The sequence below is a fragment of the Antechinus flavipes genome, chromosome 3, assembly GCF_016432865.1.
Source record: "Antechinus flavipes isolate AdamAnt ecotype Samford, QLD, Australia chromosome 3, AdamAnt_v2, whole genome shotgun sequence".
In the NCBI taxonomy this organism is placed as follows: Eukaryota; Metazoa; Chordata; class Mammalia; order Dasyuromorphia; family Dasyuridae; genus Antechinus; species Antechinus flavipes.
The window spans coordinates 558,178,065-558,204,244 of NC_067400.1; the positions used below are offsets into that span (position 1 = coordinate 558,178,065).

At 45.5% G+C, this 26,180-nt stretch overlaps 1 protein-coding gene across 1 annotated transcript in view; it reads right to left on the bottom strand.

The window, feature by feature from the left end:
* Positions 1 to 63: 63 nt before the first annotated feature.
* Positions 64 to 26,180, bottom strand: part of DCHS1 (dachsous cadherin-related 1) — a 56,433-nt gene continuing 30,316 nt past the window's right edge. The window contains 13 exon segments of the mRNA XM_051987618.1: positions 64 to 4,184; positions 4,501 to 4,639; positions 8,864 to 9,147; positions 9,299 to 9,429; positions 9,704 to 9,858; positions 10,027 to 10,238; positions 10,627 to 10,740; positions 10,984 to 11,871; positions 12,265 to 12,474; positions 16,977 to 17,102; positions 17,410 to 17,649; positions 17,748 to 18,609; positions 18,970 to 19,127. Coding sequence (XP_051843578.1) covers positions 1,561 to 4,184; positions 4,501 to 4,639; positions 8,864 to 9,147; positions 9,299 to 9,429; positions 9,704 to 9,858; positions 10,027 to 10,238; positions 10,627 to 10,740; positions 10,984 to 11,871; positions 12,265 to 12,474; positions 16,977 to 17,102; positions 17,410 to 17,649; positions 17,748 to 18,609; positions 18,970 to 19,127 — 6,143 coding nt within the window. The 3' untranslated portion in view covers positions 64 to 1,560.

The window sequence follows — 26,180 nt, forward strand, 5'->3', positions numbered from 1 at the left end:
CGCAGCTCCGCACCCACGTAAGCACACCAATAGGCACAACACCCCCAAACAAAGGGAAGCAGCTCCAGGTACAAACAGTCTCTTTATTAAGGCTCCGGAGTGAGAATATTTGGCACTTTGGGTCTGGGTACGAGGGCAGCCTGAGCTCTCCCTCACCCAATAAATAAGGATCCGGGGCCTTGGGAGGGGGGATTCTGGGAGCAGCTGAGCCCCCAGGGCAGAACCCCTGCCCTGAGCTCTCCAGGGCAGAGATCGTTAGGTCTTACCCTTGCAGAGTTCCCCCTCTCTGAGCCCCCAGGACAGAACTCCTTCGCTAAGCCCCGTTCAGGTCGGAATCCACCCCCAAACCTGGACTATCCCTTGGGCAGAGTTCCTACTCTAGATTACCCTTCCAAGGACGGTGTCCCCTCTATGACTACCTCTTCCCCCGCCCCTCCCCCTATTCTGTTCTCCCCAGTTCTGAGCTGAGGTCCCACTGACATCCTCCTTAGACCTCCGGAGACCCAGCCTGGCCTGCTCTTTACTCTTCTGGGCTCAAAGAAACAAGCTTCCTGCTTGAGGGGGGAGGAGGGGGAAATGGAGACACAGTGCGGGTGCTGTTAGGATCCGGGGTCAAGAAAAGGGGGGCCTCAGAGGCAGACGCTGCTAAGTCTATTGCCCAGTTCAGTTCTGGGGAGTGAAGTTTTGTAAGACGGGAAAACCAGCAAGGCACTGGTTATGGGAGGTGGCAGGACCAGGCAGAGGAAGGAAAAGAAAAGGGAGTTTGGGGAGAGGGGAGCACAAGTGTTGCTCCTGAGCCAATTCTGAGGCCCGAGGATGGTCACTGAAACAGGTCCGGCTGGGGAAGTATTGCTGAGGGGCCAGAATTTTCTGCATTCTGGTACAGGAGAGGCTCCAAGCAGAGGCTGGATGACGAGTCTGGCCATTTGGGAAGAAGGTTCGAGATCTAAGACTGGTAGTGCTCCTAACCAGGGGTATCTGGTGTTAGATCACAGATGTGGGGAATGTGTGTTTGTGTGCATGTTGGGCTTCAGGTTGAAGGTGGGAGAGCTAAGAAAAAGAGAGGGCAAGAAGGTATACATACTGGTGTAAACTTTGGGCTCTGGGGGAGATATATGATAAGCCAGGTCTGGGGAACAAAGATTGGACTCTGGGGACCTGGGATATGCATATACTGATTCCTGGGGTCCAGGGGATGTAAGCTGGGCCTTCGTATATGTTGGGCCTCAAGAGTTGGATACGCCAGGGCCAGTAGGCAGGGTATATATATGCTGGGCCCTGGGCCCCAAGGGATATATATTCCGAGCCCTGGGGGAATCTAGGCTGGGCCTGTGAGGGCCCCTCTGTCAGGGGTGGTGACTGAGTTTGTGCTCTAGGAGGGGTATCTCTGGGGAGCCAGATAGTGTCCCCACCAGGGGGAAGCAGTGGACCCTGGAGTAATTTCTTGCCCCAACCTAGGGATGGGAGGAGATGGAACTGGGGAGAGGCCTCTAGGGGATAGGCCAGTGGGCTCATCCTGTGTCCTCACGATTACGCAGGGGCCCCTGGGAGCTTTCCAGTCTAGATATGTAGCTCTGCCTCATCAGGGGCCTCCAGGCCAGGCTCTGCACTCAGAGCTGAGGCAGAGGGTCCTTGTGCTACCCCAAAGGGGGAAACAACAGGGGAGCGGGCAGCCAGCGGTGATAGTGAAGGTGAAAAACTGGGGGACATGGCAGCTGAGGACAGGGATCCTTCATGGCTAATGGGGGAGCGGTGGGTGGGCAGGAAGGGGCCGCGGACTCCCGGGCCTGAAGAGTTAGCTGGCTTAGGGGGTACAGACTTGGCCCCAGGGTGGGCCACAGCGGTAATGAGGGGTGGTGGGTCAATTCGGGGTGCAGGTGGGCAGGGCCGTGCCTCGTCCTTGAGCCGAGCAATCTCAGTGAAGACACTGGCCAGTGGCTGGAACTGGGGACACCAGCTCAGCAGGTAGTCCCAGTTGTAGCTGCCCCGGAGCTCCTCTTCTCCCGCCACAATGGCTGTGAGTGCCCCTGCCACGCAGGGCTTGCCGTCAGCTGGGAAACCATAGTCTCCAGGAGGGGCAGGGCTCAGGCCACAGCCTCCTAGGAAGGCCCCAGCAGTGCTGGCAGCTGGTGGGCCCTCCTCTCGGTAAAGCCCGGGCCCAGGGCCTGGAAGCAGCAGCCCAGCCTTTCGGCCCTTGTACCAGGCATCAGGTGGAGGTGGCTCACAGGATGTATCGCTCAGTCCGTCAGCATCAGCGTCTTGTTGGATGCCAGAGTCAGGGCCACGGGCAGCCAATGAAGAAGCAACGCTGGCCACTCGGGGGAACTCATTGATCATCCGTATCTCGTCATCTTCAGCTGCCTCAGCAGAACCACGCCCACTGGAGTGGGAAGGGTCCAGGGAGCCACCGCGTGGGTAAGGACCGCCTGTGCTAGGCCCACCATACCCAGGCAACGTCTGGTGGTAAAGGTGTTCGGAATGTGGGGGACTAGGGGCCTCTCGGCCTGGTTTTTGCAGGGAGCTGGTGCTAAGAGGGGCAGGTGGAAGAGTGGACCCCGGGGCTGCCTCCGCCTTGTGAGCTCGAGCACGTACTAGCCCCAACACCAGGGCTGCTAGTGCCAGGACCACCACCACACCCAGGGAGGCGGCAACAGCACCCACTAACAGCAGGTTGAGGTCAGGGGCTAAGCCTAGCGCCGTGTGGGTGATATCCACAGTCACAGGCACTGCAGCACTTCGGGCTCCAGGCAGGGGCCCTCGAGCCACCACCTCCAGCTGTAACTCCCGGGGTGCCTCCCGCCTCGCCCGGCCTACTCCCCCGGCTTCGCTGGCCCCTGCACCTGGTGCCTGGCTGTCCACTCGTAGGTACAGAGCACCTGTGGTCTGGTTGATCCCAAAATACGGGGAGGGAGCAGAAAGGGAGTACAGGACCACACCATCCGCGCCTCCATCCTCATCTGAGGCCAGCACATGGCCCAGATTGTAGCCCCGACGGGCACCCTCAGGCACTTGAAAGTGGAATGAAGGTGCTAGGAAGACAGGATCATACTCATCTTCACCAGTTACTAGCACAGACAAGGTGACTGAGGCTGAGAGGTTCCCTGCATCTGCTGCGCCCACAAGCAACTGGAAGCTGCGGGTGTGCTCATAGTCAAAAGGGACTCTTGCCCGAAGTTCACCTGATGAGCCATTCAATGCAAACATGTCCCAGTGGGTGGCTCCCAGTCCTGGCCCTAATCCTGGTTCTAGTAGCGTGTAGTGGAGCCGCCCAAAGGCCCCAGTGTCCTTATCCAGGGCATGGAGGGTGGTGACCAGTGTTCCCGGAGGCTGGTTCTCAGGCAAGCTGGCACTCAGAGTAAGCAGGGGAAAGGCAGGCCCGTGCTCGTTGACGTCCTGTACTTCCACCGTAACAGGCACCAGGGCAAAGTGGGCTCCAGGAGGGTCAGCTGCTTCAACCACCAGTTGATGCTGTGCTTGAGCTTCTCGGTCCAGCTGTCGTGCTAAGCGGAGGGCCCCTGAACTTTCATCCAGCTCAAAGTGGTGTGCGGGGTCCCCAGAACTGATGGTGAAGTAAATCAGACCGTGGGGGCCCGGATCAGCGTCAGAGGCTGCCACACGCAACAACTCAGTGCCCACAGGAGTGTCCTCCGGCACAGCCACACGGTAATGGGGCTGGGCGAAGACGGGCGGGTTGTCGTTGACGTCCTGCACGGTGATGACGACCAGGACACTTGTGCTTCGTGGAGGCTTCCCTCTATCCGCTGCACACACCGTCAAATTGTACTCAGTGACGCTCTCAAAGTCCAGCGGCTCAAGCAGCACCAGACAGCCCAAGGCCTGGGGACCGGAGCCACCTTTGGACAAGTGCCTCTCCAGCTGGAAGGCCTGTCCGCGGTTGCCACTGATGATGGCATAGTCCAGTGTAGCGTGCGGTCGGCTCTGGTCAGCATCTGTAGCTTCCAGGATTAAAACTGTGGATCCTGGGGGCAGGTCCTCAGCAACAGTGATGTGGTAGTAGGGCTGCACAAAGCTGGGAGTGTAGTCGTTCTCATCCTGCAGCTGAATGTGGACTGTGGCCTGTGCTGTCCGTCCCGGGACCCCATGGTCGCGTGCTTCCAGCACCATATCCACTGTGCCCAAACCGCCCAGGCTCTGGGAGGCCGCTTGAATCATGAACAGGGTCCCTAAAGAGGGGGGATATGGGTATTAGTGGGAAGGAGAGTGCAGGTGGGGCCAGTAGTCAGGACAGGGCTGGAGGGAAGGAGGAGGATGAGGAAGAAACAGATTGGAGAATTTAGGGTGAGGGGGTGAAGGTTGGAGGTCAGCATGAGAGGAGAAATCAACTTTGTATGCACTACTGCACTCAGTAGTTGTGTGTTAAATATTTGATGAATGAATGAATAAAAAATGGAGCAGGGGAAACTGGAGAAGAGAGAGGAATCTGGAGGAAAGGCAGAGGGCAGGAAGGAACTAAGGAATGAGGTGGGGAGGGAAGTGCACCGTTGCTGGGGTCGATGTCAAAACCCTCTGCGCTGGACACGAGGTGGTAGGAAATACGGCCATTGTCTCCAGAATCAAGGTCAGTGGCAGAGATGGTCAGGATTGCACTGCCCGGAGTTGTGTGCTCTGCCAAGGTCACCTGGGGAGAAAGGATGGGTGTGAGCATTATTGTGGGAGCAGCCTGGCCCTCTTCTTGCCCCAAGCTTCTCTTAGGTGCCTATCTATCCCAGGTGTGGGAGCCATAGCTAAGGCTCCCTAGATGGGGATGAGAGAGGGATGAGGAGCCAGCCTCATAGTTAATGGATGAAGGCAATGTGTGAGAACGTAATCTTTCAGTCAATGCTGATTCTAAGGGACTTTTTTTTTGCCCAGGACACCTACTGTCAGGGGCCACACTTCTTCCCCATCCTTGCACCACTTATTCTTCTATAAACCTTGTGCCCAAAAGAGGGAGTCATGAGGGTCCCATCTCCTCTTGTGGACTCTGCCTTTCTCTCTAGCGTGCTCCTGCTTCACAGCTACATTACAAGCCCTCCATGCTGTCCTCTTTCCAGTTCACCTGATATAGCTGTCCCTTCAGGGTCCTCCTCCTAAGGGTGCAGTGCTCTTATGTCGAGCCCTACTGTGCTATTTTGAGGCCTCTGTTAAATGATCACTTCCCACATCTTTCAAATTTAGGGTAGTCGTCTGTGCCCACAAACAAGGATGTTCAAGAAAATGGAGTAACTTGAGGGTATTTTGCAACTTTTTGCATCTTATCTAAAGAAAAACTAGTTGCTAATGGATTTCCTATGTTGTAAGAGTGTTTGTGTTTTACCCATGTGTTTCCTCAGTGGTCTTGGCCCTTTGGAGGGCTTGAGGATAGGGTTTACTTAGCCAGTAAACTAGTAGAGTTAGCTGGCTAACTCTGTACCCCCTCTGGCCAAGTCTGTACCCTAATGAATGTTGCCCCCCTCTTAGGTAAAGAGGATAGTGAGAAGTTCTTGTTTCCATGGCTCAAATCAGTAGCTGTGATTCTCTGGAAAAGTAGTCCACTAAGGAGGTTTTAGATTATTTCCACTTTCCCATATGATAAATAGCTACCATTTATATAGTGTTTACTACATGCCAGACACTAAGCTATGCCCTTTACAAGTATTTCATTTGATACAGCAACCTTCAGGTATAGGTACTAGTTTTTTTTTTTTTTTGGCCGAGGCACTTGAGGGTAAGTGACTTGCCCACAGTCACACAGCCAGGAAGTGTTAAGTATCTGAGGCCAGATTTTAACTCAGGTCCTCTTGACTTCAGGGCTTGTGCTCTATTCACTACATCAACTTGCTGCCCCCAGATGTAGGTACTATTATTGATAAAGAAACTGAAGCAGGCAGAGCTTCATAACTAAAACAATGTAGATAATTGTGTTTTTGTGTTGTTACTTGATTACATTGTTAATAAATTGGATAGGTAGTAACTTCATTTATTTAATTCTAAGAGATTGGGAGTTTTGAAATAGAAAAATAGAGGTAACCACTTATGGGAAAAGACATTTCTTCAGTTTATTTAGAAAATAATATTTAATAAATTAGGATGGGCTTTTGATTTATTAATGTCTTAAGACATGTTACCATTTGATACATACATATGTATTTAAAAAAAAAAACTCTAAAATACTCAATAATTCTTAAGGATGAGAATGAATAAGTAAGTTATTCTTATAAGAATATATAATTCTTATTATATTAAGTAATTTTTACTTAATTTAAGTTAAGTAAAGTTAAGTTAGTAAGAAGTTAAGTAGTAGACTGAAAGATGAGCTTCAGGTAAATGGGATCAATTCTGCCTAAGCCTTTTATGGAGTTTTACAACTATTTTTTATTGTCATAGGCAATTTTTTTCAATTTGTAATTGTAAATTATAATTATTACATTGTACTCATGAATGCAAAGTGTTTGATAGTGCTGCTACTGAGAAAAGAGGATCCAAGAGAAAAGAGACTGAAAGAAATTTTGAATTGTCACCAAGAGACAATTCACTTATGAGAAAGGCCATAACTAATTCCTGTAATGGAAAGAAATAGCTTATCTATAGGTGAGGCAAGGGCTAGATTTTCAGAGTAGAACAGGAAAATATCATGATTGAGAATATAGGTTTAATCTCAAAAAAGAATTTTGTAGCTATCTTCTTAGAAGTAGAAAACCCTGTATCACTCGACACTATAAGTATCGTGGGAAGTGTGGGTCATATCTGTGAGTAATTCTCTGCAGACTTGAAGTTCTCTGTCTTAGAGGTGAGGATATTGATAAAATGATGAAAAGTCTTCAAGGAGAAACATATGGTTTAGTGCAAAGCCAGAAAAATCAGAAAGTCTGATATGACACAATAAGAGAGTCTGCAAAGCCTACAGGATGATTTCAGTAATGATGAGATTCCATATATTACTTCCCACCCTTATTCAATGTGTAGGAGAAAAGCCAACAAAATTCATGACTTAACTAGATGCTAAACTAGATGCTAAGACTTGTACAGAAATGGGAAGTAACATCTGAGCTTATGAATATGACTCATACAATTCTAGAGACACAGTGGATATCACTACAGTTCCACAAGATGATGAGCACAGTATACAAAATATACAACAGAAGTGCTATTGCCAAGAGTGATTCCCAATGATGAGTCCCAATCTTGACGAACTCTAGAGCATCCTCTTCTGTATGAACTAAAGAAACAGTAGGAATCACACTAATATAATGCAATTTGGATGGCAAAGGTGACAAAGAACTTGTGAAAAGGAAGAATGAGAGGCAAGAGCATATTTTGTGAAAGCAAGAGACCAAGAGAACAAAGGTCAGAACAGTCAGATATAAGAGCAGCCCTAGCACAGTAATAAATACAGTAATGAGCAAAATAGAATATTTGAATCTTTTGTTGCAACAATAGCGTGGGTGAATCACATGAGTGATGAATGTACCCAAAAGAGGAATGTGGGGTTGGTTTGTGAGAGGCTGAATGCCAAAGAATCAGTGTCAGGAAATGAAGACAGGAACCAAAGATGGAGGTTGTCCCAGAACCTAGATTGGCATCAGGTGTGGGAGAGCGGTGAGAAGAGGGAGAAAATTCAGAATACACATTACAATTGAATTTTTAAAAGATCTAACCAGAGAAGCAAATTGTCGTCTGTTATATAAGTGGATTAGACAGCCACAAGTATGACAAGCACTAGAAAGGAGAATTTTCACTTGGTTCAGAGCAAAGTTCTCTAACTAGCATCAAGAAACAAATGGGTAGTACACAAAGCCTGTGCTTTCTTATCAACAACTGAAGTAAGATAATAAGATTTTGCTGAAGAACTTGGGTGCTCAGAGACCACTGAAGAAACCTTATATTATTAGCTAGGATTTTACAGAGCACTTTAAGGTTCATAAAAATGTTCTCTCATGTAATCCTCACAACAACCTGGGGAAGAGAAATCAGAGAGAAGAGCTTCAAAGTATGCTAATGAGGCTGAAGAAGAAATGGAAATATGAGATAGCTTACATTTTTAGGAATTTTAGATCATCATGTTTGGATATAAAGTGATAAGTCCTCAAGAGAATTGCTTGGTATAAGCTATTAAAAAGTCCTCTAAAGAAAACTGCAGTATTTTTCTTTTCTCTGCTGAGGTAATTGGGGTTAAGTGACTAGCCCAGGGTTGCACAGTCAGGACGTGATAAGTGTCTGAGGTCAGATTTGAATTCAGGTCCTCCTGACTTCAGGGCTGGTTTGCTATCCACTGTACTAACTAGCTGCCCCGAAAACTCCAGTATTGAAACATCAGCTCAAGAATGTTGAAACTAAACTTTGTGCACGAGCACAAGAAGCTCATGAAAAAGGTGGTGTTTTAAGTAAGGCAGATATTGCACATAGGAACCAAATTACCTTAGTCATGATTAAAGAGGACCCCAATTCAGACAAGGGGGAATCTTTCTTTCTTAGATCCTCAGCTATATAATCACCCATGGTAAAAAGATAAACCAAAGAATTTAAAAATAAAGGTAACAAGCCTATAACATCAACTAGCTAAGCTAAGTTGCAGACCCTCAGAGTTTTAGGAGACTTGAGAGACAATTGTGTCTAATCCTTTGCTTTTACAGTTGAGGAAATTTGAGGATGGAAAAGATTGACTTACTCAAAGTCATACACTGAATCAGTGTAGGAGTTTGGAGTTGGTGACAATGAGAGCACAAGGGACCCCTTACCCCGAGGTGTTTCTGTTTGGGGGATTCTGGGACAGAGAAGAGGCTCAGGAGAAGCCTAGGAAAGGCTATAGAGAAACAGAGGGTATGAAGGGAAAACTTTAGGCATCCTTGTAGACACTTGGGAAGAGGGATAAGTACAAACATACCTGATAGAGGCTTTGAGAGAAGGTGGGTGCGTTGTCATTGACATCCTCTACCTGTACCGTGAGGTTGGCGCTGCCCTCATGCTGCCCATCCCGGGCCAGCAGGTGCAGTTGATAACAGTCCATGTGCTCAAAGTCAAGGGGCTCTGTGAGGGAGATGCGGCCTCCGTAGCGTCCCACACTGAAGGGGCCCTGGGTCCCAGGCGGGTTCAGCACATACCACAGGGCGGGTCCTGAGTCCACATCGTTCCCCGTCACCCGAGCAATCTCTGATCCTAGAAGTGCATCTATAGCATACATGAGACATGGCACATAGGTGTGGGCCCCCATATATGGAAGCTGCCACAGACAAAGGACATGGACCAACCAGGACATGGGTAGAGACATTCACTCTCACAGATAAAGATACCACCACCACAACCCCCGGCTCACACTTACCCTCTGGTACTTGGATCTCCCAGGGCTGGGGGATGGTTGGTCGGTTGTCATTGGCATCAATGACCAGTACAGTCAGTGTGGCTGAGCCCACTAGGGGTGGGGACCCTCTATCTGTGGCCATCACCACCAGGCTGGGGGCACAAGGTCAGGAAGCAACCAGGTCAGGAGTCATAGGATGGGAAGAATGGAAAAGGTAAGGGCTTTTAGTGTAGTTGGACTTTCAGGGAACAGGAAGATGATGGAAAGACACTGGGATAGGGAGAAACTTAGGAAGGATTCAGAGGGATGCTGTGAGACATGTAACATCAGGGCACAGTGGTGGGCTAGTGATTTTCGATAGGTGACTGGGCAAGGGGGAGGAGGAACAGAGGGTGCATGGATTGGGGAAAGGAACTGAGTCCTCACCGAGTCTCTGCCCAGATCTCTCGGTCCAGGATAGCTGTGGTGGTAATGGTACCCATAGCTGGGTCTATGTGAAACAGTCCCCGAGTGGCCTGGGATGGAGCCAGGCTATAAGTGACTTGCCCGCCTGGGCCCTGGTCCAGGTCATCAGCCTCTACCTGGGGATGTCAGGAAGACAGAATGGGGTCCTGATCTCATCTCAGACCCTGTCCCCAGCCTGTGAGTCTGATGTGGAGAGTCTGCCTCTATTCATGGTCTGTGGAGAACAGTAATGAGGGACCCTCCTATCCATTGATAGTCCTTCCCTCCCCAACCCTGCCCCCCACCTTCAGGAGAGGCCCAGATAAAGGGCGAGACTCGGGTACAAAGGCTGCATAGTGTGGCTTCAGAAATCGTGGAGCATTGTCGTTAGCATCCTGGAGGCTCAGCGTCAGCACCGTGAAGCCAAAGGAACCGCCACTCTCTGCTTGCAGAACCAGCCGCAGTCTTGGGCTTGTCTCAAAGTCCAGTCCCCCTGCTGCCTTCACCGAGAGTGCCCCTGGGGGATCGTGAGAACTTCAGGTCTCAGAGAGACCTCTCAACATCCATTATCTACCTAATGATAACACCTCAGAGAGGGAATCTGCCCCGCCCCTCACCCCCATCTCCATCACTGCACATGCCTGCTGGGATACACCCACAGACCTCAGAGGGACACTAAGATTTGAGTCAGCCCCTCCTTGCAGCTCAGAGATCCTTGACCAAGATCCTTAACCACGGGGAGAACATTTCAGTAGAGTATGAAGCTTTCAGATAGTAAAGACCTCCCACCTCCCATATCTTAGACCCTCGAAATGTTTCTTCCCTGATCTTCCTTGAGATCCCATTAGATCTCAAACAGATGCAGACACCCATCTCTTTAGTTAGACCCTCCGCCCCAGCCCTACCTGTGCTGGGTTCAATGGAGAAAAGATCATGCTCGTTGCCGCTGAGGATGCTGTAGGTGATAGCGCCTGTGGAGCCCCCAGCATGAGTGGCCTGGGGGGACATAATGAGGGTCCCTAGAAGAGGGGGGGGAAATGGCTTATGGGTGGAGCGCAGGGGTCAGGATCAGATCCCAGGGGAGAAGTACTGAGGGATCAGAGAATCAAACATCATGACCTGAATCCAGCTCATGTTAGTGGGTGTGCTGGGGAAGGGTATGGAACAACTTTTGTGTCCATGGTACCCCAACACATGCACGTGTGCCCCGGGGATGTTTAATGGTCCCCATTTCCACTTCCATTCCACGGCCCTCTCCGCACCTGGTGGGGCATCCTCAGGAATAGCAGCCTCGCTGCTGGGCCGGGGAAATCGAGGGCCACGTTCTGTTTCCCCTTGTAATCCCACAATAACCACGCCAGTGGCAGAACGAGCTGGGCGGCCCAGGTCAGTGGCCACAATGAAGAGTACACGGTCCCGGGGGCCCAGGGAGGCGGGTGGGCGTGCCAAGCGGATCTCCCCGGTGTATGAGTCCACAGAGGCGCCAGGGGGTGCGGGCCCCGCCAGCCGGTACAAGATGGAGGCATTGGCGCCAGCATCCCGGTCCTCGGCCCTCAGCGTGGCTAAGACGTGAGGACCAGAGGAGCCCTGGCCCAGGGCGGTGCGTGTGGGCCGCAGCCGGAGCCTGAGGGGGCTGGCCGGGAAGGCGGGTGCGTGGTCATTAACATCTCGCACAGCGATGGTGACGGACACACTGGCACTGAGGGGCCCCGCTGCGGCCCCGTCCACGGCATGCACCACAAAGCTGTAGCGAGCCTGCCGCTCCCGGTCCAGGGGAACAGCCGTGCGCAGCTCTCCCGAGCCGGGCTCCAGCAAGAAGGCGCCGCCCGCGCCCTCCCCCAGGTAGTAGGCCACGCGCCCGTTGGCCCCCGCGTCGGGATCGTGCGCTTCCAGCTGCAGCAGCAGCGTCCCCGGGGGGGCGTCCTCGGGCACCTCCACCGTGTAGGACGGGGCTGTGAAGGTGGGGGCGTGATCATTGGCATCCAGCACCGCCACAGTCACCAGCATGGTGGCGCTCAGCGCAGGCTGGCCTCCATCCCTGGCTGCCACCAAGAGCTGGAATGATGGCTCTGCCTCCCGGTCCAAGGATCGTGCTGTGCCCAGGGTCCCCGAGACCGCATCCAGGATGAAGGCTCCGGACACGTCACCGTCTGCTGGACCGATCCACAAAGATGGAGGGACAGAACAACAGAGATAGCCAGAAAAACAAAGATAAACGGCCAGGGACAACAATAACCAAGAGAGGCAAAGACAAAAACCAGAAGAGGTGGAGATGGGAAAATAGAAGATGAAGGAGAAAGCCAGGGATGGGAGAGAGAAAGAATGGAACATGGTTAGTGTGGAGTTGGAGGGAGTCCCGTGTGAGGAGTGCAGAATGGAGAGCAATAATGTGGTCCTGTGGAATGGAATTAGGATGGCTGCTGGGGAGGGCAGAAAGTCGTTTTGTGGGCAGGTGTAAGAAGGTTGTATGGTGATCACAAGAGTCCCAAAGACCCTCTGTCATAAGGAAGACCCCAGACCCTGAGTTTTGCTATATGACTTACTCAGAATTTGATAGTTAATCTGCCCATTAGGGCCAGCATCAGGATCCGAAGCCCTGAGCACGGTCAGTGTCTGGGGGTCCTGGCCCTCGGGAACCTCCAGGGAGAGATGGGAGCTCCCAAAGGCCGGCGCATGGTCATTCTCATCCTCCACGGTCACATGCACGGACACGTGGCTCAGCAGAGGTGGTGAGCCCCCGTCCTGGGCATACACTGCAGATACATACGGTACTCAGCACAGATGCTGTCCTAGGGTACCCAGGTATATACAGGCACACACAATCATGTACCCACCCATGCATACACACAGGCAGATGCAGCTAAGAGGGGCCGGCGAGCCCCTACCCCGGTCACACACTATTGGTGTACGCTGTACTTCCTGATCCTGGAAACGGGCACCAGAGCTGTGACATGTTCCCGGCCTTAGCTATTACCCATGTACATGCATGGACAGACGTCTGGGGGCGAATCCCCATTACGGGGTTGCACTTCAGTACTGTATACTTCTCCCTATGTAAGAATGTACCCTCAAATGCACAGATGGGTCCAAGCATATATGTATGTATAAAACACTAATATATAGTTTATATTCTGGCGTTGTAATAAATAAAGCGCCAGGCTGGAGCCAAGAAGACTCATCTTCCTGAGTTCAAATTGTGTCTCAGATACTTGTTAGCTATGTGACCCTGAAAGTCACTTAACTGTTTGACTCAGTTTCCTCATTTGTAAAATGAGCTGGAGAATGAAGTAGCAAACCCCTCCAGTGTTTCTGCCCAAAAAAGCCCAAAATGGGGTCACAAAAAGTTGGACACGACTGAACAACAGCAGCAGAAGTACATTTCATAGCATCTCTAGGCTTCTCATATCAGTTATATATAAATTCCCCAATGCAAATATGCACTCACAAACCTATGAGTGTATCTAGGCATGCACCTGCACATGTGTATGCATGTATGCATGTATATAAATCATGCTTAGCAAAATTATATTGCTGTTCCTTGAGTTGTGACATAGCACTAAGTCCATAATGTGTACATATATATACATACATACACACACACATGCACACATACAAAACAAACCACATAACCTCAAGCATATACCTAAACAGCTAGATGATTCAGTAGTTAGAACACCTGACCTGGAGTCAGTAAGTTATAAGTTCAAATTGACCTCAGATACTTTCTAGCTCTGTGATCTGGGGCAAGTCACATTTTAACTCCTGTCGGCTTCAGTTTTCTCATCTGTAAAATGGGGATAATACTAGTACCTCCTTTCCCAGGGTGGTTGTGAGGATAAAAATAAGATCATATTTCCAGCACTTAGCACAATACCTGGCAAATATTAGGTGCTTAACAAATGCTCATTGGGGGAATATATATATATGTGAGAAATAAAAATGAGACAACTGTCAGAAAGGGGAATGGGGTATCTTGGTAAGCAGAGAGTTCCTTTTTCATTATTGCAAGCCTTCAAACAGGGGCCCAGTGTTCACTTGTAACGTGATAAATTTATTATTTAGGTGTAGGCTGAACTTGATATCTATTGAGGTCCCGTTCAGTGCTAAGATTCTGTGATTTTAATGACTATATTAAACTTTGGTAAAGTTCAACCTGAAAGGCAAAGAATAATTGTGTACAAAAGCTACCAGGAGTTGGTAATTACATCTTTGAAGCTATAAAGGAACTTAAGCGTATCTAGCTGATAAGCAATGGGATGAGTATTGTTAGAAACTAGCTGAAAGGCTTTCTCCAGAGAAGCAAGTACCAGATGAATTAACATGGCAGAAGAAGATATTAGTAGAGAAGACAATCCAATAGAAATTCATGACTGCCTCATAGGGGAGAATAAAGGAGCTGATTGAGTTGATTTTATTGTGCATTCAAGGGCAATAAAAATATAATTTTGTGGCATATTTTATATTCTCTACTGCCTAAGAGGTTGCTTGTGTTGCCCTTTCTGCTTAGGGAGGAAGAAATAGGATAAACTAGAAGCTCTGTGTAGCTTTTGCTATGATAAGAGACATAGCTTTGCTGAAAGCTGTTTTGCTGTTGTTCGATCATTTTTATTTATATCTGACATTTTGTGAAATCATTTGGGGTTTTCTTGGCAAAGATATTGTGGTATTCTGTCATTTTCTTCTCCAGTTCATTTTACAGATGAGGAACTGAGGCAAACAGGATTAAATGTCTTGCCCAAAGTCACACAGCTAGTGAGTGTGTCTGAGGCCACATTTGACCTCAGAAAGATGAATCTTCCAGATTCCAGGCCCCACATTCTAGCCACTGGGCTACTTAGATGCTCATGAAGGCTGTTTGGACAAAGGAAAATAATCTCCTTTTTGGAAAGCTGATTCAGAAAAAGCTACAAAATCCTACTGTTTTCTATAGCTGGAGAGAAAGGAAGAAAGTGTTCAGAATCCCAGAGCATATCTAAGAGAGCTTAGCAGTTCTCTGGCTTAAGGTAACTGATACTTACTGAAAAAGCACACTACTTTTTTAGTACACTGTCAAGGATGGCTTTGTTTAAAAAAAAAATGCCTTTGAATCCTAAAGGAAAAAAAAAACTACTCTAAAGGCCTAAGAATGGCAGAGAAACAGCTTTGCTTTTCCCCACTTCTGTGCTTCTGTGTTGGGTTCCTCTATGTGTAAATGTGTGTCTATTTTCTCCCCTACATGCACTGTATATACTGCTGAAAGAGTGTGACCCAGGTTTATAGATGGACTGTTATATTTTAATTATTCCTGCTTTTACCTTCTATTAATAAGTAGGTTGATTATTCTGCTTTATTTTAGAAAGTTTCATGTTTAATTATCAATGGTATCATTGTAACTAAATGATTTTGTATAAATGGAAAGCATGCTAGTGGAGGCCTAATAACTGCAGTAGTAATTAGTAGGAGTTTATCCCTTTCTACATCATGGATACACCTAGGACCCTGAAAGAGAGTTTGAATTGTAGCCATATGGTTTTCCTTCTAGGGATACCACCTGATCAATCAAAAGCTGGTGTGGGGATTGGTTGGAGGGAGAACAAGAAAGCCAGTTCAAATCAGGGGGAGATAACTTTTTGGGAAAAAGTGCCATAACTTGGCTACACAAAGCACATACTGAAGACGGTTGAAACAATTTGAATGCCTTCAAAATTTTGAAGGTGTGGGGGAATCCATTTCTAAGGTATCTGAAAAAGGGTAAGACAGCAAAGTCTTAGAAAAAATCCCAGACCTTATTGTTATCTTAAAAAGTGACCAAAAGAGAGCAGCTAGATGGTGCAGTATGTAGAATGCTGGCCCTGAAGTTAGGAGGACCTGAGTTCAAATGCTGCCTCAGACACTTAATACTTGCTAGCTAGGCAAGTTACTTAATCTCAATTGCCTCAGCAAAACAACAACAAAAAACCAACAAAAGAAAATTAATAACTACTAGCCCATATTGCTTCTTTATCATCTCTAAAATTTTTGTAAGAATAATCTGTAACTGCATTTAGTATATTCTTGAAGGTATGAGAAGGGAATAGGTAGATTTCTACAAATAGCTTTTTCATAGTAGACGATATCTTGACAATCATATTTGGCTAAAATTTGTAAAGAAAAAAACAGATATCAATATACTTATTATTTGTTGACTAGTTAAAAAAGCATTTGATTTCATTAAAATAAAATACTGCCTTAAAGAAACTCTTTCAACAAAGTGTCTTTCATGCAATGAAAACCAGACAAGATTCCTTCAAAGTTGTGATAATATAGATAATCTTGTTTGATAATTTAAATATTAATCATGGCATAGAACAGAAGCACAGGTACTTGACAAAGATTTTTTGCACTGTCATGGAAAATATCCACTGTGACTCATCAGTTATCACAATTAGGGATTTCTTTTTTGGGTATGAATTTGAGCTAAAGGACTGCTAAGGTCCCTCCCAACTCTAAAATTCTGTGACTGAACATGACCTAGAAAACGGCCCACAAACAGGGCTCTGGTCTGTGCCAGCAGATCCTGCCTATTAGAGTGGGGCCAGGAGAAAGTGAAGGCCAGAAATACACTTGTGCTCCTCAAAGCACTAATTTGGGAGGTCACAAATAATTAATGGCTATTTGCAAGGTTTATAAGTGAGGATGGTTTTAAAGTGAACCTTCACTAGTGCTTTTTAGATTGCTTATTAGATTAGATAATTCGGAATGTACAATAACAAGGAACTGTGGAACAATCTTCTAAAGTATAATGTTGTGATCAGAAATCCCCAAGGCCCTTCCTTCCTACTTAATTTCTCCATAATGTACTAAATTTCTGATCAGACCAAAAGATTAAGACTGCTTCTCACTGACATGCTAAATTGGTTCCAAAAGATGCATAAACTTTTAGTCAAAAGGGGCCTTAGAGCTTTCTCTTAGAGCACCAAACTGAGGTTCAGAGAGAAGGGACTTTACACAAGGAATTAATAGGAGAACCCAGATTTGGCGGTAGCCTCTTGACTCATCCAGGGCGCTTTTCTTTATACCATGATGCCTCTGGCCAATACATGCATTTTTTTCTCCTTACTGTCCCCTCCAGTCAGAGACCTGGCCCAACAGAAACAGGTACTACATTGTCTGTGATACTCTTATAAGAGAAAACCAGACATGATCTTAGACTCATTGTTCCAAAAGGTCATGCTCAATGGGCAGGACACTTCCCACTCATCATGCAAATCCCCAGCGTCTCTTCCATCTCCCATACCAGTTAGGTTGATTTCTTGCTGCTCTTCTCGGTCCAAGACCTGCCGAGTAGTGAGCACCCCGGTGTTTGGGTCCAGGGAGAATGTGTCACCAGAGACACCACCGTATGTCACTTGTCCATTAACACCTTGGTGAAGAGGGAATCAATCAGTGTGTGTTTGGGAGTGGGGGATGAGATGAATTTTCTCATCTCTAGCTTTCAAAACTGATTCAAGCCCCAGCTCCCTCAAACTTGCCCTAGGCCAAGGTGCTATTTCCTGCATCCCTGTCTTCCCATCATCCCAATACCACTGTCCACCTCCCTTCTCCATTCCCCAGTGCTTGCCTCTCAATTCCCTACTGGCATAACCCTTCCACTTCTCACTGCCCACCCCAAGGCATTCAGTAGGCCGGTCTCCGTCCCCCCAGGCTGTCTCTGTCCCCATGCACTGTACCCAAGTCAGGGTCGGTGGCGTGCAAGGTGAGCACAGTGGTGCCCGGTGGACGGTTCTCGGGCACATGGACATGGTACGCTGCCTGTGGGAAGGCGGGTGCCTCATCATTGACATCTACCACACTGACTGTCAGTAACTGAGTGGCTGATCGAGGCGGCGACCCATGGTCTGCGGCGACCACAGTCAGCACGTGCTCAGCTCGCTGCTCCCGGTCCAGGGGCCGCGTGATAGACAGTGCACCTGAGAGTGAGAGCAAGGGTTCAGGGTCAGCCCCTCATCCTGCCCCCCGGGCTGCTCCTGCTCCAGCCTCAGCCATACTTCTCACTCCCCACTCTCACCAGTGCTAGGGTGCAGATGGAAGTGCCCATCGCTGTTGCCGCCTGCCAGCTGGTAGGAGAGGCGGGCAGCCTCACCCAGGTCTGGATCCCGGGCCACCACATAGAGGGCCACAGAACCAGCTGGCTGGTCCTCAGGAAGCAGGGAGCTGGGCGGTGAGACAAAGAGCGGCACATTGTCGTTCTCGTCTGTCACAAACACCCTCGCTGAGACACGCGTGCTGCGCCGCAGGCTGATGTTCCGGGCCTGATCAGTGGCTTCCACCAGCAAGAGCAGGGCAGGGGTGGCCTCCCGGTCCAGGCCCCTGGGGGCACTGAGGGCACCAGTGCGAGGGTCCAATCGCAAGGCAGGGACTGGGGGCGACTGGCGCAGCAGGCGGTAGCGCACGTCACTATTTGGGCCAGGCCCGTCGGCATCTGCGGCTTGGAATGTGTAGATCACAGCGCCTGGGAGCGGGTTCTCAGGCAGCGCCAGAGTGAGTGGGTCCCGGGAAAAGGTGGGTGCGTGCTCGTTCTCGTCCTCCACACGCAGCTCCACACGCAGCAGCCGAGGCCCGGCAGGGTAAGCTGGGGCGCCCCCACCCACCTCCTCAGCCCGCACTGTCAGGGTTCTCCATGCCGGCCCCGCTTCGAAGTCCAGAGGCCTGGCCAGGTACAGCTGACCTGTGGCTGCATCCAATGCAAATGTGCCCTCAGGGTCACCTCCACCTACCAGTGTGTAGGTAAGTGCGCCTTGGGGGGCCCCTGGAAGTGCCACCGATCCCAGCAGGGAGCCTGGCTGGAGCCCCTCTCCTGCTGTCAGTGTCAGCACTGCGGGGGCTGCCGAGGCATCAGGGGCTGCCGGGGATCTGCTCCGGGGCAGCACCTGCCAAGAGACGATATGCTGGGTTGGGTATTTGGGGACAGGGGATATAAAGTTGAGAGCTGTAGAGTGCTGAAACTGAGAGATGGTGATTTAAGGGTAAAGGAGCCCAAGAAGTTTAAAGGTGGAGGAATACAGAATTTGGGAACAGTGGATTTAGAGACAGTTGGTTTGGGAGATTTGGAATTAAGGTGGTAGGTGTGAAGTTAGAAACAAGAGGTTTGGGAAAATAGGGGAATTAGAAATGATGAGAATGGGGTTTGAAATTGGGGGCAGGGAGTTTTGGGATTGTTAAATGGGGATTTGGAATTGGGGGAATAGAAGTTTTGAGATCCAAGATTGGGGGACTGGTGGCTCAGGTACCTGCAGGAGTAGCTGGAGGCTGGTGCTTCTGGGGGGATTGCCCTGGTCCTGAGCATTCACTGTTAGCACATAGTGGGGCCTCTCTAATCGACTCAGGGGTCCAGCTGTGCTCAGCTCTCCAGAGTGAGGATGTAGCAAGAAGAGCTCTGAGCCAGGACCTGGGAAGATAGAGAGAAAGAGAGGTCAAGTTGGAGTCCCAGAGCCAAGAAAGTGGCCTGAGTTGGAACTTAGGGCCCATGATTGAAAGTCTTCCTAAGATCAGACATTCTGTGTTAAATCCTCACATGGATCAACTCTCACACTTTAGTTACTATAAGGCTCTGCCCTCCTAGATTCCAGTCCCTGTGGAACTCTGACTGTAGCAGCTTCTAGTTTCACTGCCTTTATTTGAGTTCTCCTGAATTTTCTGGATCTTGGTTGCCAAAGAGTTATTGACGTGCAGGGCTGCCATCCTTTTAAGGGCCCTACCATAAAGGGTCAAGTCTGATTCATACTGGCAAAATTTTTAAAGGATAAGACCTAGTGCTTTGTAGTGGCCACTTTCTCACACTTGGTGGTTTCTCATTTGTATATCCAGGAGATATTCCAGGAGACTTGGAAGAAGTTAACCTCACGGCAGGCCCAGGGAAATTCCTGGACCAGCCTGTTGAAGTAATGTACAACTAGATTCATCTGGCAGGCACTCAGGAGCCAAAGTCTTTTATCCCCATTGGCTGATCTGCGTTCAGAGTCTATCAATTCTTTCTCTGGAGGTAGACAACATTTTTCATTATGAGTCCTTTGGAATAACCTTGGATCATCGTATTGCTGAGAATATCTAAATAATTCACAGTTGATCCTCTTACAATATTGCTGTTACTCTGTACAATGCTCTCCTCTTTCTGCTCCCTTCACTTTGCATCAGTTTATATGTCTTTCCAGACTTTTCTGAAATCATCCTGCTTGTCATTTCTTATAGCACAAGAGTATTCCATTACAATTATATACCACAACTTGTTCAGCCATTCCCCAATTGAGAGACATCCATTCAATTTCCAATTCTTTGCCAACACAAAGGAACTGCTCTAAACTGCTCTCCCTGGTGCAAACAATACTGTCCTTATGGGGCTTAAACTGTCTGATGTGTGCTCCCTATGTTCAATTCTCACATATTTCATGCCCCAGAAGAAAAGAGGAACAGCTTCTTGAGAAGATGAGATGTTGCTTCAATACAGCTGAAATTCCTCCTTGAGGCTAGGGACTATATCATATTTACATCTATATTCCTAACACATAGTAGATACTTCACAAATGCTAGTTGCTTGTTTGATGATGGGAGACAGCAAGGAAGTCTTTCCCTAATTGCAAAGAGGAAGATTTATTTACCATCCTTTGGTGTTCCTGGGGACAGTAATTGGTATTGCCTTCAAGAAGTCGGGTAGGACCAGAGGAGAAACCAGTAAAGAGGGGGCTGCCTGGTGTTCTGATAATGTATCAAAGTACTCCTTAATTGTAAGAAGTAACAAAAAAAGATACTTCCAGAGAAAACTAGGGGACTTCTATGAATTGATGTAGAACCAGGAGAACATTTGACACAGTAACAACAACACCATAAGGAAAAACTTTTGACACAGTAACAATAGCACAGTTAAAAAAAATACCTAAAACTTTTGATCGATGTAATGACTAACCATGTAATCCAGAGGACTCGTGATAAAGAGTTCCTGACAGGGAAGCTGCAGATATATAGTTTTGGACATGGCAAATGGTTTTTTTTTTTTTTTTTGCTCGACTAAGCATATTTGCTACATGGAAAAGAAAAGTAATATATCAACACCTTATCTAAGTTTGAGGAAAGTGGTCCATGAGGCTGCTTATTTACCACAGTGCCTCATGTATCACATGGACTACATATCAAGTATTACTTGCAGCTTAGGCTTATATTATATTTTGTTAGTTGAAAGAGAATGTTAGCAACTTGGAATTGTGTCCCCAAAGTCACTAAACTGTACATGCCCTTTGATTCAGTGATACCATCACTACATCTATATCCTAAAGATTTCAAAGAGGAAAAGATTTACATTTGCCTTCCAAGAACTCATTCAAAGATTTTTCTCTTTCTTAATTTTTTAACCCAGAAAAGTATTTTCTATTCAATAAGAAATGCTAGAAAAAAACTTAAGAGGCAGCTAGGTGGCACAGTGGATAGAGCACCAGCCCTGAAGTCAGGAGGACCTGAGCTCAAATTTGGCCTCAGACACTTAATATTTCCTAGCTGTGTGACCCTGGGCAAGTCACTTAATCCCAATTGCGTCAGCAAAAACAAACAAAAAAGCAAAACAAAACCAAAAAAACCCCCAAACTTAATAGATATCTAATAGGAAAATGAATTTAGCATAGCAACCTATATTACATATCACAGAAATTCCCAAGAGACAAAAAACCACAAATATTTAAAACTCACAAAATGAAAAAAAAAGGTCATCTCTCAGAACTCTACCTAGCAGATTTGCTTACCAGTTATGACATGAAAAAATGCTATAAGATGAAGTAGACTACTTACATTATATAAAACCAAAACTTTTACACAAATAAAATAAATACAGCTATTGCCTGAGAGAAAAATCGAATATACATCTCTAATAAATATCTGATACCCAAAATACATAGGAACTGCTATCAATCATTAAGATAGAAGAATTCTCCAATAAATGTCATCAAAAGATGTGAAAAAAGTCTTCCAGAGAAGAAATATGAACGAACATTAACCATCTCCTATATTAGGCTTTTTCTCTCCTGTTGCAGACAAATAAAACTTTAGTGTGTAACACTGTGAATCGAGTGTCTCAACATATTGGGTAATAGTACCACACATACATTATCCTAGGTTTCTGAGGCAGAGTTTAAACACCAAGAGAATGAGATAAACTTCTGATGAATAATTATGTATCAAGAGAGAATCTGAAGAGACAAGGGCTCCAAGCTTCCAAGTATGGTACCACTACAATAAGTCCATATGACATCAGAAGCTGGTACACTTGGACTTCACATAGAACTCATGTTCTCAATGCATGCAGTATTATGTATTGTAGATGGCCACTGAACAAAGTTAAACTAATATATTTTCCCATGAAATATCCCTCATCTTTAAAAAAAAAAACCAATAATATTCTTCTAGTGTTATTTTTGGTTGCATATTATGGAATTCTATAGTTTCCTCTTTGGAAATTTATTAAATGATTAAATTTGTGGAATCTTAAAAGGGCAATGGAGAGGCATATGCTAGATAGATTTGCAATACATTACAATTTAGAATTGTGCAACAGGAATAAAAAGTGTCATCAGAGAAATATATCACTAGGAAAAAAAATTGGGTCAGTCACATAATTTGAATTAGGATCAGTCAACAGCCATGCAAAGATCTAGAGTTCTAGTCCCACCCAGCATATTGGGTAAATACCAAGTAGAGAGTTTATGGAAGGATACAAACAAAAGCTACATGTATAGGCAAACATGGAAGGATCCCATTCTGCATCATTGAATAGGAGTGCTTATATAGAATCAAAAATTTCAGAATTGGAAAAAAATTTCAGATCATTTAGTCCAGCCCCCTTGCTTTTACTGTGGGGGATTCTCAGATCCATCAGAGTTTAAGAATCATTCTCCAGGTTTATCAAAGAAACCAACTCTTTGTGGCTTGGCATGATTCCTAATCTTTCTGCTTAGTTACACTGGCAACTGCTTTTCATTCTTCTCTACAAAATGGTGATAACTGGTATCTAAGTCTTTTATGTTATTTATTTCCCTTTCTTTTTAAGCCCTTAAACAGTTTGAACTTAAGCTGTAAAATCTCTTACTGTGTCATCTTCTTATCACTAATCATCTTTACAATTTGGTGTTTATTTTGATCTTTTCTTTAATCAATTAGTGAGATCATATTCCCTCTGAGATGACACCCAATTTCTTTTATCTCTTGTTTGAACATAGTTGATTATATATTGTCTCTCATTATACTATGAGTATTTGACAGCAGGAATTATTTTTGTTGTTGTTGTTGTTTTTCTGTCTTTGTTGTTGTTGTTATACTCAGCAATTAGTCCCATGCCTAGAACATAGTGGATGCTTAATAAATGCTAGTTGAATGACTGATTGATCCTCCGTCTCCAGAATCTGTCTTTTCTCTGGTTGTATCCCCAAACCTGAAATTCTCTCCCTCTTCACTTTTCCCTTTTGACTTTCTTCAAAGCTCATCACAAATCTCACTCTGAAGGATGGAACAAAAGCTCTTGCTGGTCTCACTCAGTGTTAATACTTTTCCTTTGAAAACAATTTCAGTTTAACCTGACCTTCTCTTATATATAAATACATACTCATTTGCATATTTTCTCTTCCATTAAAATATGAACTCATTGAGGACAAAACTTCATTTTTTGCCTCTCTTTGTATACCTAGTGCTAAGCACAATGCCTGGCACACAGTAAGGGCTTAATAAATGCTTATTGTTTTGAGTAGACTTAAAATAGAGAGCTAATTTCAAAATAATATCACAGTAACCATTCATTTCTTTTCTTAAAACAATCAATTTTCCCTTTTATGATATTTTGTTACTATGTATGACATCTTGCAATACTTTCTTTTGAAGAGAATTTTTATGATATGGGGGCAGCTAAGTGTTGCAGTGGATAGAGAAATAGACCTGGAGTTAGGAAGATCTGAATTCAAATCTGATCTCAGACACTTACTACCTGTGTGACCCTGGCCAAGTCATTTAAACCCTGTTCCCTCAGTTTCCTCATTTATAAAATATATATAATAATAGAATCCACCTTCCAGGGCTGATGTGAAGATAAAACAAGATATTTAAGATATAAAGTGCTTAGCACAATGCCTCATACATAGTAGGCATTGTATAAACATTAGCTATTATGATGATGATGATTATATTCAAGGGCAAATATCCAGCACAGCTATTGTTTCCCTTTTTTATAATTGTGTTGTTCTTCTTTATGCACAACTTTTAAACTTTTATGTAATTAGAATTGTCCCTTTTATTTTCTTTGTTTTTTCTATTTTTGGTCATCAATTCTTCAATCCATATATCTGACATTTATATTTCTTTGATCCTCTAATTTACTTGTGGTACACCCTTTTTGCTGAAGAAATATATCTCTTTGGAGCTTATCTTGGTATGTGGTGTGATTCGATGGTTTATTCCTACTTTCTACTATACTGAACTCCTGTTTTCCCCAACAGGGGAAGTCCTTACACCTGTAGTTGAAGTCTAGATCAATTAAGCACTTGGCTGTACCACTGAAGATCTTTTTGGATCTTCACTGTCATCCACATATTAGCTTTCTCTCTTCATTTTTTGGTGTCACCTACAGATTTGATTGTCTTCATATAGATCAGTGATAAAAGATTAAATAGCATAGATTCCCAGGGCATTCTGTTAGAGACCTCTCTCCCAATTACATTTCTCCATTACAACTAATTCCTTGTCTTTTTAACAGAGATATCATCTGGCACATATTTCTCCATTTTGTCTATAAAGATATCATGAGATGATTTTCCAGATGCCTTGTTGAAAGCCAAATACACTGTACTGTGTTCAAAGCATTTTCCTTATCTTCCATCGTAATAAGCCTGTCAAACAAGTAAATGAGGTTAGCCTGTCAGAACCTGATTTTAATTATGTCATGATGGTGATTGCTGAATTCCCACTCACTTTCTAAATACTCATAAAACAAACTTTAAATAATACCCTCAGAAAAGATGCAAAGAATTGAAATCAAACTGACTTCACTTTATTCCTCTTTTTTGAAATTCAGGTCAATATATCACCCCCCACCCCACCCCAGTCCTGATATATTTTTCCTCTTCTGAATGATTTTTCAGAAATCACTTACAACAGTTCAGCAACCACATACTCCAATTCCTCCAGGATCCTAGAATGTATTTTATTTAGTTCAGGAGATGAAAACTTATCAAAGACACTTAGGTTCTCTCTTCCTCTATTCTCACTTATCTTGGGTTTCAGTTCTCGAAACTATTTTGTTTTCTGTCCTTTATAATTTAGAGATCATTTTCAATGGTAGAGAAAATAAGAAGAAAGTAGTTTTGTCTTCTATTTAGCACTGTTAATGTTTGGAGGTGCCAAACCAAAAAAAAATCAGCTAGTGGTCTCTTTAAAGCTCCCTTTAAAAATGATTGTTTGAAGCCCTGAACAATAAAAAAATATCAGGATAGTCTCTTGACACTGGTAATTAGTGGAATGGAATTGTAGAAGCCAAATACCTGGAGGTTTTTTGGCAAAGATATTCTGAGCAGAATTTGAAAATGTTCCAAATAAGTATAGAAAGATCAAATGATCAGGTGTTCCATGAAATGATGTTTCCTGTCCTTAGGTAAAAGATGAAACCAACTCTGTACATTCTTTAATTTGCCCTTTTAGGGAGAATCCTTGCGCCACCATTTACAGCTCTTTTAGGTCTTCCAATTTCATTTATATTAAAAAGTTTCTCTGGGAGGATGGCCTTTTATTAAGCTATTGGACAGAAAATACAAATTTAGAATTTGTTGTTTATTGTTGTTCAGTTGTTTTGTGTATCATCTGTATCTCTGTGACCCCAAATGGGGGCAAAGATACTTAGAGTCATTTGCCATTTCCTTCTCTAATCCATTTTACAGATGAAGAAATTAGAACAAAATCAAAAGGTTGGTCTAATTAACCTTTGAGGGATCTCTTCTAGCGCTAGAAGTTTAGTCTTATGATCTCTTTCCTATCAGTCAATTATTATCAATATGAAAACAAAAGGAACCAAGATAATAATTCCTGCTGCTAAGGAGGTGGAGGTAGATGGATTGCTTGAGCTCAGAGTTCTGAGCTATAGTAGTGCTAAAGCCCATCAAATGTTTTGCCTTTCTTTGTATCCTTAGTGTTTAGCACAACATCTGCCACATAGCAAAAACATATTACTTGTGTTTAAAAAAAAAGACTACTTAAATATAAGATGGGGAAGCAAGACTAGGCAACAGTGAAAAAGGTTTAGCTAAGGACTTAGTGAAATACAAACTCAATTAGATTTGTATTTCATTTAAGTAAAAGAAAAATATTCTAACAATTAGAATAATTGGAAAAGTAGAAAGAACTGCCTGAAGAGCTAATTAACTCCCCCTTTTCTGGTGGCTAGATGACTGCTTGATGGTAATATTGTAGAAAGAATGGCCAAAAG